The 19,667-nt window shown below is 49.5% G+C and overlaps 1 protein-coding gene across 8 annotated transcripts in view; it reads right to left on the bottom strand.

Moving 5' to 3' along the window:
* KYAT1 (kynurenine aminotransferase 1) overlaps positions 1 to 19,667 on the bottom strand; it is a 412,259-nt gene that overhangs the window by 164,820 nt on the left and 227,772 nt on the right. For all 8 annotated transcript variants that reach the window (XR_014965464.1, XM_085614045.1, XM_085614051.1 and 5 more), the window contains 3 exons: positions 16,918 to 17,067; positions 8,488 to 8,574; positions 8,146 to 8,274 (listed from right to left, as the gene is read on the bottom strand). Coding sequence is in view for 7 of the 8 variants with exons in the window: in XM_085614045.1 (XP_085470171.1) it covers positions 8,146 to 8,274; positions 8,488 to 8,574; positions 16,918 to 17,067 (366 nt within the window). In the remaining variant the exon portion in view is untranslated. The remainder of the gene's footprint in view (positions 1 to 8,145; positions 8,275 to 8,487; positions 8,575 to 16,917; positions 17,068 to 19,667) is intronic.

Genomic DNA, 19,667 nt, shown 5'->3' with positions numbered 1-19,667 from the left:
ATCCCACCTCCTCTCCCATTGGCACGGTTGAGGTTCTGAATCTCGAAAGTGATACCACCTCCTCTCCCACTGGCACCGTCGAGGTTCTGATTCTTAATAGTGATACCACCTCCTCTCTCATTGACGTGGTCTAGGTTCTGAATCTTGATAGTGATACCACCTCCTCTCCCATTGGGGCAATCAAGGTTCTGAATCTTGATAGTGATACCACCTCCTTTCCCATTGGCGCGGTCAAGGTTCTGAATCTCGATGGTGATACCACCTCCTCTCTTATTGGTGGGGTTGAGGTTCTGAATCTGGATAGTGATACCACCTCCTCTCCGATTTGCGCGGTCGAGGTTCTGAATCTTGATAGTGATACCACCTCCTCTCCGATTTGCGCGGTCGAGGTTCTGAATCTTGATAGTGATATCACCTCCTCTCTCATTGACGTGGTCTAGGTTTTGATTCTTGAGAGTGGTAGCACCTCCTCTCCCATTGCTGTGGTCGATGTTCTGAATCTGGATAGTGATACCACCTCCTCTCCCATTGGTGCGGTCGATGTTCTGAATCTTGATAGTGATACCACTTCCTCTCTTATTGGTGCGGTTGAGGTTCTGAATCTTGATAGTGATAGCAACTCCTCTCCCACTGGCACCGTCAAGGTCTGAATCTTGATAGTGATACCACGTCCTCTCTCGTTGACGTGGTCTAGGTTCTATTTCTTGAGAGTGATAGTACCTCCTCTCCCATTGGGCCGGTCGAGGTTCTGAATCTTGATAGTGATACCACCTCCTCTCCCATTGGTGCAGTCGATGTTCTGAATCTTGATAGTGATACCCCTTCCTCTCCCATTGGCATGGTCGAGGTTCTGAATCGTGTATCCAGAGCGAATGGCCATTTCCATAATTGGTATGTATGACACCGACAACCAAGTTTCTCTGATAGGAAGCAAATCGGGCCTCTCATCACAAAGAAGGTTGTGTACACATCACGTGTTTTTGAAGGAAGCATGCGCTAATAAGGTATGCTTTAATGGGGTATTTACCTTTATGAGGGGGCTCCAGGAAGGAGCCATTGTGGCACATGTTTTTATCTCAAAGCCGATGAGTACACGTAGGTGCAATGTCCACCTCACCAGGGTTCAGTATATTGGGGCAAATCGTAAAGATGTTAAGGGCCAGTAAATCATCTTTCGAGTATATCAACCTTACCCTAGTGTCTCTCGAGAAATGGACAGAGTGGCTGGTGCTGGTTCCCTAAGAACTATCGTATGATTGCCTTATTGGACATTGAGGGCAAGGCTTATGCAAGTACTCTCCTGAACGATCTAACAGACTGAGTCAGCATGGAACTTCTGCTCCCTTTCTACCAGACCAGGTTCCAAGCAGGAGCTTCCACCTTAGATACCATCATTGCCCTATCATACTTAGCACACCAAACGACGGCTCACGGCAATCAGCTGCTTTTTGCTTGCTTCATCGACTACACAGCAGCATTCGATTGGGTAGATCGTAACATCTTATGGAAGAAACTGGCCAGCTGGAACATCTGCCCAAAACTGCTACAGGCCATCAGATCACTGTACTGCCAAACTTGGGTAAGAGTTAAACTCTTGTGTGAATCTGCTACTGCAAAAATCACCAGAGACCACGGGTTAAAGCAGGGCTGTGTCCTTGCCCCGTTGCTTTTTAATTTATATACAGCGGACTTGGGTAGCGCTCTGCACGGAGCCACTTTAGCGACTCCAAGGATTGCGAGAATCAAGATCCAGTTGATGCAATATGCTGACGATTTGGTCCTTTTGGACCACACCAAAGTCAGCCTCCAAAAAGCTTTAACAGCACTCTCACAATATAACGCTAAAAATAAGCTGGTTGCAAATGCAACAAAATCCAAGATAGCAATCTTTGGACGCCATCCGTAAAAGAAATTGATGAAATGGAGTTTGGGCCCATTAACATTGCACAGTAAACAAACACACAACTATCTCGGAATTTGGTTTAGTGAAACTGGCCGCTCACAGGTCCACCACCAGAAGCTCCAGCAGAAAGAAAAAATGGTTACCTATGCCATCTGTAAACTTCATGCCGTCTTAGAAAGCCCAACAACTATGGCCATGCAACGAGTCTTGAGGGCAAAATGATTACCTTCCCTTAACTATGCGATACAGGCGTTTCCAGGCAACGTTGCTCAGGACCTTGAAAAGATCCACTGTGCAGCTTATAAAAAGTTATTTAGTCTTCCAGCATGCACTAAGAATACTTTAATTCGCCTGGAATTCAACTTCAATCGACAATCCCTGGAAAAACTGGCGAGCTTGGCAAAATATTTTTATCTAACAACCGTGGCCCCAGAGAATTCAATGAAGACTGTTATAAACAAAATTTTTCAACGACCTGGTAACCCATGGTCAACTGGCCTTGCCTCAGCCAAAGAACTGTTGAAATTAGCCATAGAGAATTGGGACCCCAATATAATCAAGTATACCACCATTAAATCATCAATAATAAAGCAAGTGAGATCATGCTCTCATACACTGGACATCGAAGCTCTAACAGCAAGAGGCTTTCATGAGACCCAAAGCTCTCCTCATATATCATATGGCCTTAAACCACATCTCACACAGCCGGTGAGGAGGCAAGCCCTATATAGGATACTAGCAGCCAGACTACACTCGCTCCCCCTAAAACATCTGTATCCCTCTGTGAAAGTAAAACCAGCCATCACGGGGTGTGTCGCCTCTGCTATTACAAGCGTGAATCACTGGCTCACATCCTGCTATGCTGTCCTGCACTGTTGCCAGCGCGCTGAACCTACCTAAGGCCGATTTTACTTCAACTAGGCACGCGGACGGCAAACAAGGCCGTTCGACAGCTATATTTGCTGGACACAGTGAAGCATATGGCCAATTTTGCTAAGTTCATTTATCACGCCCGCCAACCTCTTATGGACAGGTTAACCTTGACACCACGTGGGAACTACCTGGATGAGGGACCCACGCAGTCTGGACCCAATGAAAGTTTGCCTTGGCGCATCTAAAGGACTAATACTAATTGCATTTTATAAAACAAAAACACCAAATGGTGGTTTTTAAGAATTGTATACATATTATTCTATTTTAACTATCTCTTTTATATTGATCGCTCCTTTTGTATTGGTTTTTACTAATCACACAAATAAAGTGTCATTGTCATTGGTGCTGGTTGCTGACAGGTGCAGATGGGCTTGCCTTCGGTGCACCAGCAGCGCATCCACGTTTTGTTCATGTTTAAGTAGCGTATGAGTGAGAGAGAACAAGCCGCCCCGTCCACTGCGAAACGATGGCGAGGGGAAGCAATGGCGTCGCGGTGGAGATAAACTGTCACCGTAAATGTGCAGAAAATGTCATCTACAGTGCAAACCAGAGCGTGACAAAGCCTCATAGTAAAGTAAATTCAACGATGCCTGAAAACACTTTCACAACCTTCCCCAGTAGAATCCCAGCAAAAATGAGCAAAATATATTATTTAAAGGAACAAGGTTTTTAAAAACATTTAAAACAGAACAGCCGAGTAAAAAGCAGAAGATGCCTCTTACAGGCCGCTGCGCGTCTGCGATTTGATCATGTTTAAGTAGCGTTTAAGCCAGAGAGAACAAGCCCCCACGCCAACTGCCAAACATCGGAGCAGGGAAGTGATGGATTCGCTGTGGAGTTAAACCGCTGGCATTAGTGTGCGAAAATGCAATCTAAAGTGCAATTCAGAGCGTGATACAGCCCCATACTAAAGTAAATTTAAAGACGCCTGAAAACCCTTTCACAACCTTCCCCAGTAGAATCCCAGCAAAAATGAGCAAAACATATTTTTCAAATGAACAAGGTTTTTAAAAAATTGAAAACAGAAAAGCCAAAGATACCTCTAACCTGCCGCTGGTGTGAGTGTAGAGCCGAAGAGTGTCAGAGTGGAGTAGAGTGTTGTGGAGTTGAGTAGAGTGTTGTGGCGTAGACTTGGGTGGCGTACAGTGGAGTAGAGTGGAGTAGTGTAAAGTGTTGTGGATTGGAGTGGCATAGTGTGGAATGGCAGAGAGTGAAGTGGAGTGTTGTAGAGTAGAGTGGAGGGGCACAGACTTTTTTTTTTTTCAAATGTTGCACAGCGGTACAGACTGCTGTACTACATAACTTAAAGTAAAACACAAACAGCGATATGAAATGGTCAGACTGCGTCAGAGCACTTTTGTTTCTTTAAGCTATGCACGTTCAAACAAGTTAAAATTGTAATTTTCCCTTCACTTACTAGGCAGTTTATATTCTTGAAAAAATGCCCATTGCCGTCACCAGTGTGTAGCTAGCTGGAACATTGAGCTAGGAGAGGCTGTGGTGTTATGATCAGAGCAACTGACTTTTGAGCTGGGGGACCAGGTTAGAGTCTCAGCACCGGCTTGCCGTCCTGTGATTCTAGGCAAATCGTTTAATCCACCCATGACTGCAAAATGTAATGTGTCCTTGTGTATTGTAACTAGCACTCATGTAAAGCACTCAAAATCCTTTCAGTCGATTTTGCGCTATAATGAAAGTTGTGACTAGCAATGGTGTTAGGAAAGGGGCGAGACGAGATTGAAGTTGTGGAAAGGACAGGCCAGCAAGGAACTGGGAAGGGGTGTGGAGCAACAGAAGTGAGGTGGTGGTAGGGACAGGGAAGCAACAAACAAAAATGCAGATGTTGGAAAGTAAAAATAAAGAAATAATAATAAAGTATTCTACAAAGGATTCTACAAGTGTGCGACCAGTAGCAGTATTTGGTCCAAGCTCCACAGCAAACACAAAAAGCTGAGCAAGAAACTGGATGCAGGAGGAGGCGTTGACCAATCGCAAGAAAAAGGAAACCAGAGTTGGAGCCAACCAATGGTAAGTAAAGGTAAGTAATGGGCGGGCTCTAAGCCTCATTTAAGGTTTTTATTTCATTAAAAGAGATTTTTCAAGCACAGTGCAAGTGCCGTGTAGGCGAACCTTAAACATGTACTCTACTGGAGTGACTCACGAAAAAGAAAACCAGTGTTCGCAGAAAGCGAGCACTTAGGGAGAATATAAGGAGACAGTCAGAGAGGTGTTAGACAGGCTATACCCCACGAGAGGGACAACAACATGCTGAACAGCCTAAAACATATAAAGACAGCAAATGAAAAAGCAATCGAATGTGAGTAACAAAAATCAAAGCCAATGGTAACCAATGGGAGGAATGCATTCCCAGGGAAGCTTTCCAAATGCCCCCAATGTATCTTTGCAACCAGACAGCTGCACACATGAGTTTCTAAGCACTAACATATAATTCTTTAGATAACCTCTGCTGAAGAAGTAGTTCCCAACCTGCAGAAGGTAACAACCCCAGGGTCTAGCCCTACCTCGGTCGATCCCCAATACCAGGAGTTGCCAAGGTGACTTTCTTCAGGCATTTCATCCAGACTTGAAATCACTCATCTGGCTCCTGCAAGAACCCCTGAAGGTAACTTGAGTCTGGTAGCGGAGAGGCTGCTGGCAGACAGTATTCTAAAACATGGATGCTCTGTCTGTGGGAACAACCATGAAACTGTAGGACACCTGAAAACCCTGCCTTAGCAGTCAACACTAGTCCCACCAGACTAGGAGCTGTACCTCTTGAGTATCAGCAAGCCATGACAGACAACAGTCAAGCTGGTAATATTTCCTTATCAAAAAGGGGGCTACCACAATTTGATGGGGCCGTCGCTATTATTACCTGTAGCTATATGGTCATAGATGCGATATGTCACCTGGCCCCAAACCTGTTGCTCCTCTCTTCCAGGGATCCTTCTCTATAACACTACCAACTACAGAGAACTGGATCTGTCAACGGCAGGAGTACTCGTTCACTCATCTCTTCAAGTCACCCTGCAGATGTCCTACTCACACACCTCAGGCTGGCCTTCAAAGAGGAGACAACGCAAGGAGCGGGGGCTGAGAAATACGCATCGAAGTCAAAGGACTGAGTCTGTCAGCCAGTTCCCCACATTAGGTCATCACCACAGCCAAAGGGGTTTAATTCTTGAACAGTACGGCAGCTGTAATAGTAACTCTAAGTCATGAAAAAAGAACTTCTGATAAGAAATAATCTTATCACGCTTCTCCTGCCCCAATCCCTAGATGCTGAGGTTTGCTTTTCGTGGCCACAAAGCCAATGTTAAGAAAAATGCCAGGATTCACTGGAACGCAGGGTTTCTGTACATTGGTGCTTTGAAGGGAATTGTGGTGAATAATTGCTATGTCTGCCAAGCTGCTGCCCAAACAGAACAACCTTCCCTGATTATCACTGCAAACATCCCAACATGTCCTGTTCCAAGGACAGTTCAGACTTCAGCTGCCTTCTTGATGAATACAACCTTCTGGTAACTGTTGATGACCACAGCAAACATAAACACAGGGGCACAAATGACCTCTTCAGAAGTAAGAACTCCAAATTTAGAGAAAATACTTGCAAGGATCGGCTCTGTGAAGGAACAGGAAGGACAAATGGCCACCTTTCAAGGACTTTAGTTTCATGCATTCTTCAGATCTTCAGGAGTGCATCTCCGAACGAAAACTCTGTCCTGGCCTCAAGTGAATGCCGCGGTCGAACCATTCATACCGCCAGCTGGGATGGAAGGCAGTAGACTATAGCGACCAGTTCCTTCATGGATATCAGAACACACCCACAACTACTAACTGGACCCCATATATATGGCTATGGGCAGAGCTATTCTTGAGTTCCTTCTCTCCCTCTCTTCGAGGAGCCTGCTGAAGGCCAACTAAAGAGAGATCCTGACGACAAGACCAAAACACAACACTGAGCAGACGAATATGAAGGTCGACACCAGGCTGGTGTTTCCTCATGGGAAGCGGACCACGGAACGTGATTCAATCCCCTTGTAAACCGAGCCCTGGATAGGTACAGGTCAGAGAAGTAAGATGATCACCGCCTGACAAGGCGACAAGACACTAACCCCACACATCTCACACTACAAGAGGTTTTCAGGCATGGTTTCACAACTCACCAGTTGGGCCAGCATGGATAATGCCTCTGAGGATGATCAGAAGTCAAGAGTCCATCAGCAAGACATGAGGCTTCACCAAAGAAAATGGCCACTCCGCCAGCAGTGCCAGACACTGACTTGCTGCCTTTGCCAGGAGTGCCTACGCCCCTTGCCTGGTGGGATCTCTTAACCTGAGATCGCCTACCCTGCCACTTGGTTCACGCACAGAGGTTCCAGGACGTTAGAACCTGATGACTTCACCCGGCCTCACGTCACCTACATGTTAATAAATGAACCAGCTTTAGGTCACTGCTAGATAAGATACTGCTATGACCTGCCTTTGTGTTCACTGCTCTTCTTTAACCACGCAGCCGCGCTGTCACCCTGTTCAGCATGTGATGGGGGGTCGTACTGATGGAAGACGTTGAGAGCAGGTGGCCTCTCTGGGAAGGAGAGGAAGTAAGGAAAGCAGGTATCAAGGGGCTGCTACATGCAAGGGAGGTGGGGCGAGAGTGGGACAGCAGGGAACAGGGGTGCTGGCACGGCTGGAAAAACCAAAAGAGCATTACCCAGCGGGGTCACAATGGGGGCTAATTTTAGAGTGGGCTGGGCTACCAGCTGGGCTACCAGGTGACATAAAAGAGGCGTTGGCTCCTCTTTCCTTCTGCCCCAGTTGTTTCTGGATTCTCTTACCTTCCCTGGGCGGTCTTAGCCCCTCTTCTTATGATTGTCAGGTACCTCATACCTTCCCTGTGGGGTTCTAGCTCCTCTTCTCATGATGTTCAGGTACCTCTTACCTTACCTTTGGGGTCTTAGCCCCTCTTCTCATGATGTTCAGATACCTCCTGTCTTCCCTCTAGGATGGATCTTAGCCCCTCTTCTCATGATGTTGAGGTATCTCCGGCCTTCCCTGTGAGAACTTAGCTCCTCTTCTTGTGATGTTCAGGTACCTCTTGTCTTCCCTGTGGGATCTTATCCCCTCTCCTCATGATGTTCAGGTACCTCTTACCTTCCCTGTGGGATCTTAGCCTCTCTTCTTGTAATGTTCAGGCACCTCTTACCTTCCCTGAGGAGTCTAGGCCCCTCTTCTCATGATGCTCAGGTACCCCTTACCTTTCCCATGGAGGTCTAGTTCCTCTTCCCTAGTGCTTGTGTAACTCTTACCTTTCCCAGGGGGTTATTTGGTGTGTTGACAACAATGGCTTTGGTGCGTTTGGTGAACTTGGCCGACAGCTCCACGGGGTCCAACCGCCATTCTCTGCTGCTGGCCGGCTTATGGCCTTCTGCAGGACTCTGCAAATTAAGAGAAGGCTTTTAAGGAACAGGTTTGCGTGCCAAATCCAAACACGTTTGGGCAACAGTGCACGTACACAGAAGGCACAAGAACACCCATCACAGATACAGCCAGAAGCAGGTGGGACCACCAGTGGGTGCATTAAGCTTTGATAAACAAGTATGGTCTCAGCTATGAAGCGTATCTCAATATGCAGGTCCTGCAATACTCACAGGCCGCAGAGGAATGTAGACAGGCGTCCCTCCAGCCATCCGCACCATGGGGTCATAGCAGTCAAAGAACGGCTCGATGAGAATCACCTGGGCCAGGACACAAAGAACAGGGTACCTTGTTAGATCAGTCAAGATGCTGGGGGACCGCCTATATAAACGACAGCCACTGCCTCCATGCTCACACAAAACTCTGCTCCACATGTGGAACTACAAGCATAGACCCGGGGAGCACAGCGACCACCAATAAGACTTCTCTGTATTTTTGGAACCTGTAAGAGCATAGACCCGGGAAGCAGAGCAGCCACCAATCAGACTTCTTGGTAATTTTGGAAGCTACAAGGGCATAACCCAGAGGAGCAGAGCGGCCACCAATCAGACTTCCCTGTACTTTGGGAACCTCTACAACCATAGCCTTGAGGAGCAGAGTAGCCACCAATCAGACTTCTCTACACTTTTGGAACCTGTAAGACCATAGCCCAGAGGAGCAGAGCGGCCACCAATAAGACTTCTCTGTGCTTTTGGAACCTGTACGACCATAGCCCAGAGGAGCAGAGCGGCCACCAATCAGCCTTCTCTGTACTTTTGGAACCTGTAAGAGCTAAACCCAGAAGAGCAGAGCTACCACCAATCAGACTTCTGTGTACTTATGGAACCTGTAAGAGCATAGCACAGAGGAGCAGAGCGGCCACCAATCAGACTTCTCTGTACTTTTGGAACCTGTAAGAGCTAAGCCCAGAGGAGCAGAGCGGCCACCAATCAGACTTCTCTGTACTTTTGGAACCTGTAAGAGCTGAGCCCAGAGGAGCAGAGCTGCCACCAATCAGACTTCTCTGTACTTATGGAACCTGTAAGAGCATAGCCCAGAGGTGCAGAGCTGCCACCAATCAAACTTCTGTGTACTTATGGAACCTGTAAGAGCATAGCCCAGAGGTGCAGAGCTGCCACCAATCAGACTTCTGTGTACTTATGGAACCTGTAAGAGCCTAGCCCAGAGGTGCAGAGAGGCTACCAATACGACTTCTCTGTACTTTTGGAACCTGTAAGAACCTAGCCCAGAGGTGCAGAGCAGCCACCAATCAGACTTCTCTGTACTTATGGAACCTGTAAGAGCTGAGCCCAGAGGAGCATAGCAGCCACCAATCAGACTACTCTGTACTTAGGGAACCTGTAATAGCCTAGCCCAGAGGAGCAGAGCGGCCACCAATCAGACTTCTCTATACTTTTGGAACCTTTAAGAGCATAGCCCGGGAGAGCAGAGCGGCCACCAATCAGACTTCTCTATACTTTTGGACCCTGTAAGAGCATAGCCCGGGAGAGCAAAGCGGCCACTAATCAGACTTCTCTGTAAGCCCAGAGGAGCAGGGCGGCCACCAATCAGACTTTTCTGTACGTTTGGAACCTGTAAGAGCATAGCCCCACTGGAGCAGAGTGGCCGCGCAGGCTAATACAGATGCACTTTCCGGGACAGATAGCTACGTCCGGTGCACTGGATGGCTTTATAAGTCAAATAGAGGGTTTTAATAATACATCTCTGCTGAATGGGCAGCCAATAGAGAGTGGGAAGGAGAAGCCTGACAGGAGTTATGCGAAAGAGACTTCAAACAACCCGGGCCACCACATTCTGAACACTGTGGAGTCTATTCAACAGATAAAGAGCCCGGCCAGAATAGAGGGGATTGGGGTAATCAAGAAGAGCTCATCTGAGAGTCGGCACAGTGGTTTTACATGCAGGACCAGGCAGAGCGGCAAGGATTTGCCACATAGAGTGAAGTAGGGCAAAGCATCAAGCTGCTACCGTCGTGTTTTGTGGCAAGAACGAGTGGCCAAAATCAAACAGTACTCCCAGATTTCTAGCACAGAACCTGGTGCCATCCAAAATAGATCCCATATCCACGGTTCACACAGTCTCACTGTCGTGTATATACCAAACATGCACAATGTCGACATGCACTTGACATGCACACGGAACGTAAGCGCAAAAGTACGGGTCTAACACCGGAAAGGATTTATTCAGGACTACTAACTCGCAACAATCGGAGTGCTACCACCATGGCACGAAAGTTGAGGGCATAGACAGGATGCCAATGTCGACAAAAAAGGGCCTGCTGAGTGCGTCTCTTCTGGGCACCGAGCCAGTTCTCAATGATGGTATTACCATCCTCTGCCATGATGAGTTAGGTCTACTGGACAATCCTGGTGGAGACAGGGGCCATCCTGCCTCCTCATCAAGTTGACTATTCTTCAGCATGACCTTAACAAACACTTGTTGGACTAGACGAGGCATTGTTCCTCTCCAGAGACTCTCCGTCAAGCCAGTTTAGTTTTCTGGGTTCTCGCAGACTGCACAGGTGTGACTGCATCCTCGTGCACCGCTGAGCACATTTCAACTCTGCAACTGAAATCAAATGAATTCAACCCAAATTACAGGACGGTTAGCTTTAGCCTCTGAAATAAGTCTCTAAAAACCATGTAAGTAGTCCGAGCCCGACTGCTTCCAATCAGACCCAAAGTACACAAAACAAGAGATGGATGCAATGCGTGAATTAATCTCAGCCACTGGTAATGCCACAGGCTCATCCAAGTCCACTGTTATTTTGCACACCATGCCACCTCAGTTTGGACCCAACCGTGTGAATATAAGTCTTAACCCTTCTCCAAGAGGAATGGTTGAGCCCAAACAGCCAGGCCAGGTCTTCCCTGAACACAAGCAACCCTAGTCCAGTTTCACCATGATGGGGGCTCATCAGTAGGGTGCAGCTTGGTTGCACTGGCACGGGGAGCACGGATCCATGTCTGGACATACACTTTGCACTTAGGGAATCACACTGCAGTAGACAAAAAAGTGATGGATGGAATGCTCAAATTGATCTCAGCTACTGGTAATTACTTGGGGTTGCATCCCAGTCCATGGCTATTTTAGGCACCATGCCACCTCAGTTTGTACCCAACCATATGCATATTATTCTTGACCCTGCTTCAACAGGAATAATCCAGACAGAATTGCCAGGCCAGGTGCTTGCTGAATCCGAACACAAGCCACCCAAGACTGGTTTTGCCCTGATTGGGGCTCATCAGTCAGATGCAACTTGGTTCCAGTGGCACAATCAGTACCGGATCCATGTCTGAGCACCAGATCCATGTCTGAGCATTCCCGATGCACTTTCAATCAATCAATCAGTCAATCAATCAATCAGGGATTTGTGAAGCGCACTACCCACCTGTGAGAGTCTCAAGGTGCTGGGCGGAAGGGGGTTCGTGCAGCTCCGTCTCATCCGAAGAGCCAGGTCTTAAGGCTCTTCCTGAATGCTTGCAGAGTGGGGGTTGCTCTGATGCTGAGGGGGAGTTTGTTCCAGGTCTTTGCCGTGATGTAGGAGAAGGCTCTTCCTCCCGTTCTGGCTCAGCGATGGTTGGGATTTCATCCAGGGCGAGGTCGCCGGGGCGGAGACTCCTCTTGGGTGCGTTGAAGGAGATTCTTTTGTTGAGAGATTGAGGTCCGGTGTTGTGGAGGGATTTGTAGGCGTGAGTGAGCAGCTTGAAGGTCCTTCGACTGGGAGCCAGTGGAGGTCTCGCAGGTGCTGGGTGATGTAGTCTTATTGTGGAATGCTGAGGACGAGTCTGGCTGCAGTGTTCTGGATAGTCTGGAGTTTGAGGAGTAAAGATTTGTTGATCCCGGCGTAAAGGGCATTCCTGTAGTCCAGTCTGCCGGTTATGAGTGCGTGGGTGACAGACTTTCTGGATTCAGGGGTGATCCATTTGAAGGTCTCGCGGAGGAAGCAGATGGTATTGAAGCACGAGGAAGAACTTGCTTGGGTCTGTCGGCTCGTGGTGAGGGAAGAGAAGATTATGATGACGAGGTTGTGGGCGTGGTCCGTGGGTATGGGAGGGTTGCTGAGGGCGGTGGGCCACCACGTGTTGTCCCATGCGGGGGGGGGGGGGGGAAGGGGGGGGGGTGGATCCGAGGATGAGGACTTCTGTTTTCTCCGAGCTGATTTTCAGGCAGCAGCTGCTCATCCGGGATGCAACGTCTTTCATTCCTTCCTGGAAGCTGTATCGGTGATGTTGGGTTCCTTGGTGAGGGCGAGGATGACCTGGGTGTCATTGGCATACAATACTAAGATGAGTCTGTGCTTTCAGACGATGGTAGCAAGGGGGGCCATGTGGAAGTTGAAGAGTGTGGGGCTCAACGAAAATTCTTGGGGTACTCCGCAGCTGATCTCTGTGGGCTCGGAGAGGAAGAGCGGGAGTCTGATTCTTTGGGTCCGGCCGGTTAGAAAGGAACGGATCCAGTCTAGGGCAGTTCCCTGTATGCCGGCGTTGTGGAGTCTGGAGGTTAGTGTGAAGTGGGAGACTGTGTTGAAGGCTGCTGAGAGGTCTAGTAGGATGAGGGCCCCCGTGTGGCCCTGGTTGAGGAGAGTGCGGATGAGGATCGAGTTGGATTCTATGAAGTTCATGAGCAGGATGTTGACGATCTTCTCGGTAACTTTGGCTGCGAAGGAGAGGAGAGAGATGGGCCTTTAGTTCTTGAGGTCCTTCGGGTCTGTGGAGGGCTTCTTGATGAGGGGCTTGACTTCTGCGCATTTTCAGTCGTCTGTGAACGTGCCGGATTCAAAGGTGAAGTTGATAGTACGTCGTAGTTCGGGTGCTATGGCGGCGGCGGCTCTGTGGAAGATGTGCAGCGGGCAGGGGTCGGTGGGGGCTCCTGAGTGTATGTTCCTCGTGTTCTTAGCAGTGCCTTCTGTGGTGACAGGGGTCCAGACGGTGATGGTAGGCTGGGTGGTGTTGCCAGTGGTAGGTGTAGTGTTGGTGCCTTGGTTCCGTTCGTTGAAGTTGCCGTAGAGAATCTTGATCTTGTGATGGCAGTAGGAGCCAAGTTTGTTGCAGTGGTCCTGGCAGGGAGGGGCATCTGAGGTTTTGCTGGGGGCTTTGGTGAATTCACGTATGATGCTGAAGAGTTCCTAGAGTTGCAGGAGTTGGAGAATTGGATGAAGTTCCTCTTCGTGGATCTGATGAGTTGGTGGTGTTCTGTCATGGCAGTTTTGTAGACAGTGCATGCTTCCAAGGTTTTGCTGTTCCTCCATGCCTTTTCAAGTCGTTGGCACATGCGTCTGGAGTCTCGGAGGTCCGTGGTGAACCAGGTGGCTTTCGTGGGGCATTGTCTGCCGAAGTTCTGGAGGGGGCGAGCGTGTTGCGCACTCAGTGATCCATCAGTGGAGTTCGTTGGCTGCAGAGTCGGCGTCGGTCGCGGTGGTGGAGGAGCGCAGTTGAGGGCAGAGTTGAGGTGCTCTTCGATGACCGTGAGCCAGTTCCTGCATGGGGGTGTGGTGTAGGCTTGTGCGCAGTGGGTTTCGAAAAGGAGAAATTGACGCAGTGGTGGTCCATCCTGAGGGGTTTCGTGGGGTGGCTGAAGTGAATGTTGTTTCCTCCTGTTAAGATGAGGTCGAAGGTGTGTCCTGCCTTGTTGGTGGGGGTGGTGACGAGCTGTTTCAGTCCGATGTTTGCTAGGTTGTCCAGGAGGGCGGTGGAGTTGGGAAATTCAGGTCTCCGAGCAGTACGTAGTCCATAGAGGTGAGGGCATGGGGTGCGATGATGTCTGTGATGGTTGTGGTGAACGTGGTGCGCGGTCCGGGAGGTCTGTAGGCGAGGGTGAGACGTTAAGTCGTTCTAGGGTTGGTCTGGATCTGGAAATGGAAGTGTTCCATGGGGGACGAGGAGTTGTTTGTGCTGGCTGTAGTGAGTCGGAGGGCATTTTTGTGTACAATGGCAAGTCCACCTTCAGGGTGGTTGAGGTGGTCCTTCCTCTGGATCTTGTACCCGTCGGGGATGGCAGCTGCGAGTTGGGTGCGGAGCTGGCGTTGGTCCAGGTCTCGGTGAAGAAGGAGACGTCAGCCGATAGGGTGTCGTGGAGGTCCCAGATCTCTACTATGTGTCTACGTAGGGAGCGAACGTTGAGGCGGCTGCAGCTCAGGGGTTTGAGCTCACTGGCATCCAGTGGGTTGGAGGTAGCAGTGTGCATCCAGAGGGTGTGGCGGCAGTGTTGGCAGGAGAACTGGCCATGGGTGGCGTTTGGCATCGACAGCTGGCAGTTGTTGTTTCTTCTGGGGTTGAGTGCATGGAGGGCAGCTGAGTCGTAGCAGTGGGTGGTCGGAGGACCAGGTTCCCTGACACTGGTCATGGACAGGCGCAGACAGGCTTGCCTTTGGCACAACTTTGGCGTGCCCGCTGCGCGGCGTCCGCTATTAAGTAGGGATCGGGGGATGGAGAGCAGCTAGGAGGCGGGAGCAGGAACATTGGAGAAGTGTGGCTCAATGGTTAGAGCAGCAGACCCTGATGCAGAGGTCTGGCCCGGGACCAGGGTTCAATTCCCACCTCGGCGGCTCTTGGATTCAATTTCCCCGGACCTGATAATTCTCGCCTCGGTGCCTATTCTAATCATGGGTCCCACTGTGCAACTCTGGGCAATAGCTTGCTTAATCTCCACAATGGCCCCCACAGCGCTAGGATGCCTGGCTTCACTTTGGAGGTGCCCAGGAGTGGACATCTCACAGGAAAAACCAGGAAGGGTTCCACAGCGGTATGAATACAGCGCTACGAGACCCCTGGGTAGAAGTGCGCTATATAAGTACAAATACATACATACATACATACAGGCAGGGAGGGAGGGGCCCCGGGTTCAGCAGCAGCAGAAAATGGAGTATAAGCGGCAGCAGAGAAAAAACAGGCAATGAGGCAGAAAAACGAGACGGAAAGTCAAAAAGGCACAAGAGACAGAGGCACAAAAACAAAACGATGGCACAAAAAAGACAACGAGGCACAAGGGACAGAGGGACAAAGAGAGAAAGGCACAAGAGACCCAGGCACAAAAAAAAGAACAAGGTGCAAGAGACAACGAGGGACTGCACAACGGACATTAGGGCAAAGACAGACAAACAGGGCACAGACAGATAAAAGCAGGGAAGACAACCAGAAGGGCTGGCAGAGCGGACCAGCAGAAGAGCAAGGCTCTCCCACTGGACCACCAGGGATGAGGCGCTGGCAGGAGCCTGCTGGTGGAGGAGGGCCTCGAACACCTACCTGCAAGCAGCGAGGTGCGGGAGGCAGCAGAGCAACGATGGAGCTGCGCGAGGGGAGAGCAGTTTCCCTGACCAGGAGGTCAGAGGTCTTGCTCAGGGTGTCGCGCTGCGGCCGCCATTAAGTAGGGGTCAGGGGAGCAAGAGCAGCTGGGAGGCGGGAACAGGTGGGGGAGGGGACGTGGAGGCAGCAGTGGCGGGAAAGGGAGCAAAAGCGGTAGCAGAGAAAAACAGGCAATGAGGCAGAAAAACGAGACAAAAAGGCACAAAAAAGACAAGGCACAAAAGACAAGGCACAAAGGACAGAGTCACAAAGAAAGAAAGGCACAAGATACAAAGGTACAAAAAAATAGGGCGCAAGAGACAAATAGGTACAAACTGCACAACGGTCAATAACACAAAGACAGACAAACAGGGCACAGACAGACAAAAGCAGGGAAGACAACCAGAAAGGCTGGCAGAGTGGACCAGCTGAGGAGCATGGCTCTCGCACTGGACCACCAGGGATGAGGCTAGCCTGGCTGATGAGGGCTGTTAGCCCGAAACCGGTGCCAGGATGCTTGTTTCCGGTCCAGGAAAGACATGGCTTGGCAGTTCGGGCTGGAATGTTCCCATGAGGCACAGGTTCAAGACTGATTTGCATATAGCTATGTCTGAACTGGGGTGGCAGAGTGGGCTAAAGAACGGTGATGGATCAAACCCAGATCTGTTGACTGGGGGTGAGTGTCCGAAAAGTTTCAGCGCTCCATACATCATCTCCTTGTGTTTGCGGTGTCATAGGGTATGACATTAGGTGTCATACTGAATTATACAAAAAAAGTGATGGGTGAAATGCTTGAATTAATCTCAGCCACTGGTAATTTCTCTGGGCACCTCCTGATCCATTGTTTATTTTGCCCATCATGTCACCTCAGTTTGGACCTAGTTATGTACTCCAATAGAAAGTCCAGCCAGATTACCCATCAGATCCAAGCAAAGTGGAAGAACCCCCCCATAGGATCACCTCAGCCATAAGGATCAAAGTTAAACTAACATATACTGCCTAGCACTAAAGAGCTAAAATACTTTTAGGGCTGGGTCTCATGCCCAGAAGGAGCTAACCATCTCTGGATTTTGAATGTTTACCTGTGTTTTAGAGTGTAAATAATGACTTCCCTGTAAATTAAATACTTCTTTTGTAGAACGGTAAACCTTAACTGCTTGACTACGCTGCCTTGAGAGTCAAGTGCTCCAATGGAGTGGTTGGTCATTAACCTGGGGTGCAGTGTTATGGCCAACAGTCCAACCGAATTGCCAGAGCAGTAAAGGGGAGTTTCTCAGATCAGGAAGAGTGTCTGTGAAAGCAGGGGCAGCTGGGCATTACCTCATCGCCTTCATCCACCAAGGCCTGGAAGGCATAGAACAGTCCCTGGTACGCCCCGACTGTCACCAGCACGTTGCTGAGAGGGTCAAGATCCCGGCCAAGAAGCTTCCCAAAAAACTGAGCCAGGTTCTTCACAAGAGGAGGGTGACCCTGCAAAGGAAAGGGAGAGGCAGGGTGAGAGAGGGAAGGAAGGGGAAGGTAGTGAGAGAGTGGCAAACACAAGCACAAGCAGAGTGAAAAAGGGTAAGGAAGAGTGAGAGCAACAGATAGAGACAGAGGCAAACACAAGCAGGGGAAGAGTGAGAGAAGGGAAGGAGGGGAGAGAGAGGTAAACACAAGAAGAGGAAGAGTGGGAGGAGGGAAGGAGAGGACAGAGAGGTGAATATAAGCAGAGGAAGAGTGAAAGTGGGTAAGGAAGAGTGAGAGCGAGATATAGAGGTAAACAGGCAGGGGAAGAGTGGGAGAAGGGAAGGAGGGAGAGAGAGGTAAACACAAGCAGGGGAAGAGAGAGAGCTATGGGATGGAAGGGAAACTCAGGGAATAAGAAGTAAACAAAACCAGAGGAAGAGTGAGAGACAAAAAGGAAGGGAGAGGCAAACACAAGCAGAGGTAGAGTAAGAGTAGGGAAGGAAGAGAGGGAAGAGAGAGAGAGAGAAAGAGGCAAACACAAGCAGAGGAAGCGTGAGTGAGGGGAAGGAAGAGTAAGAGTGAGGCAAAGGCAAATACAAGCAACGGAAGAGTGAGAGAGGGGAAGGAGGGGAGAGAGGTTAAGACAAGCAGAGGAAGCATGCGTGAGGGGAAGGAAGAGTGAGAGGTAGAGACAAAAACAAGCAGACTAAGAGAGGGAAAGGAAGAGAGATAGTGAGAGAGGCAAACACAATGAGAAGCAGAGAGAGGTGGGAAGGAAATCGGAGAGGTGGGGAGTAAAGAGAAACCGAGAAATGCCTGGTGACAATGGAAAGGTGGGGTTCAAGAGCAAGAAGAGAGAAATATGGAGTGAAATGAGACTGACTGGCATGGGGAGGAAGGAAAGACGGGGGCAAGAAAAGAGGTGGGAAGAAAACCAAGAGACAGCTAAAGACAGGGGAAAGACAGGGGAAAGACTGGGGCAAGAAAACAGTTCTGAGAAGGAAACAGAGAAAGGGAGAAAATAAACTGTCAAGAATGGAGGTAGAAAAAGAGTGACTGGCAAAAAAAGAAGAGGTGAGAGTGGTGGGGAAAAGCAGAATAACACAAGGAAGAAAAAGGCATCAAAAAAGGAATGAGCAGGATGAACAGATGGCACCCGAACACTAGGCCAAGAGCTGGACAAGCAGAGTCATGGTGACAAGCAGCTATCTGGTCACCCCAAGAGCAAGGAAAGCACAATTGGTCTGGGTGATCAAGAAAAGGAGGCCCAGGCTAGCTCTTTTCATACACTAAAACAGTAGCTCCAGACTCCCAGGGTCACACACGTCACGGTGTCACAAAATGATGCACGTGGGAATCTTGCATAGGAATGGCAACGAGAAAGGAAGGCTTCGTAAACTTTTGATTGAAAGAAAGAGCCACTCTTTCTTCTTAGAAATGATTGCTTAAATCATCCTCGCCCCCAACCAACACACAGAGGGAAGTCAAACCCAGATGGGGTGAAATCTGAAGCCTCACAGCTGGTAAGTGGGAGCCCCCGATGCCCAGTGTCAGAGATAAAAGGCATGGACCAAGAGCAAGAGATGCTGGTCCTTGGAAGGGGGTCTGAGAAACCAATGGGCCCTCCTTGGGCCAGGGAAGAAAAAGGACATGTGAACTTTGGAGTGGGGGCACAGAACCTTTCCACCAGTTCTATAGGTTTGTATAGGACTGCACTTTTCATATACCCCTGCCAGGGCCAGTAATCTACAGAACTTCACTAAAACGTGGAAAAAAGGAGAAACTGTACCAAGGTTCTCACAGTTGTCAGCAGACAACCACCTGACTTCTCAAGGAGTGTGCATCTGCTGGTTTTTGGAAGCTGTGACATGCTATAGGTTTCCTCTGTTTGAAAAGAAGCCATGGAGCTTTCAGAGTGCACTGGCCCCGTTATCCTCCTGACCCCTGAACTCCTGCCTGCCCTTTGGGGCTAGTGTCGTGTTGAACTGAGGGTGCCGGTGTGGGAAGGCAACTGACAACCAATCCTCAAGAGATCAGTGCTTATAAGAATGACTTGAAGAGTGGCGGGATAGAGGCTACTGGCACCACAGAAGGGTTGTAGGATGGAGGCTTGTGATACCAGAGAAAGGTGGGACGGGGGCTTGTACCACAGAAGAGTGCTAAGACGGAGGCCTGTGGTACCACAAGAGAGTGGTGGCATGGAGGCTTGTAGTTCCACAGAAGAGTGGTGGGATGGAGGCTTGTGGTACCACATAAGAGTGGTGGAATAGAGGCTTATACCACAGAAGAGTGATGGGAAGGAGGCTTGTGGCACCACAGAAGAGTTGTAGGACGGAGGCTTGTGGTACCAGAGAATGGTGGGACGGGAGCTTGTACCACAGAAGAGTGCTAAGACGGAGGCCTGTGGTACCACAAGAGAGTGGTGGCATGGAGGCTTGTAGTTCCACAGAAGAGTGGTGCATGGAGGCTTGTAGTGCCACAGAAGAGTGGTGGGATGGAGGCTTGTGGTACCACATAAGAATGGTGGGATAGAGGCTTTTACCACAGAAGAGTGGTGGGACAGAGGCTTGTGGTACCACTTAAGAGTGGTGGGATGGAGGCGTGTAGCAGTCATTTGAAGG

The sequence above is a fragment of the Triturus cristatus genome, chromosome 1_2 (assembly GCF_964204655.1).
Source record: "Triturus cristatus chromosome 1_2, aTriCri1.1, whole genome shotgun sequence".
Lineage (NCBI taxonomy): Eukaryota > Metazoa > Chordata > Amphibia > Caudata > Salamandridae > Triturus > Triturus cristatus.
This window is presented reverse-complemented; position numbering and strand designations above follow the sequence as displayed.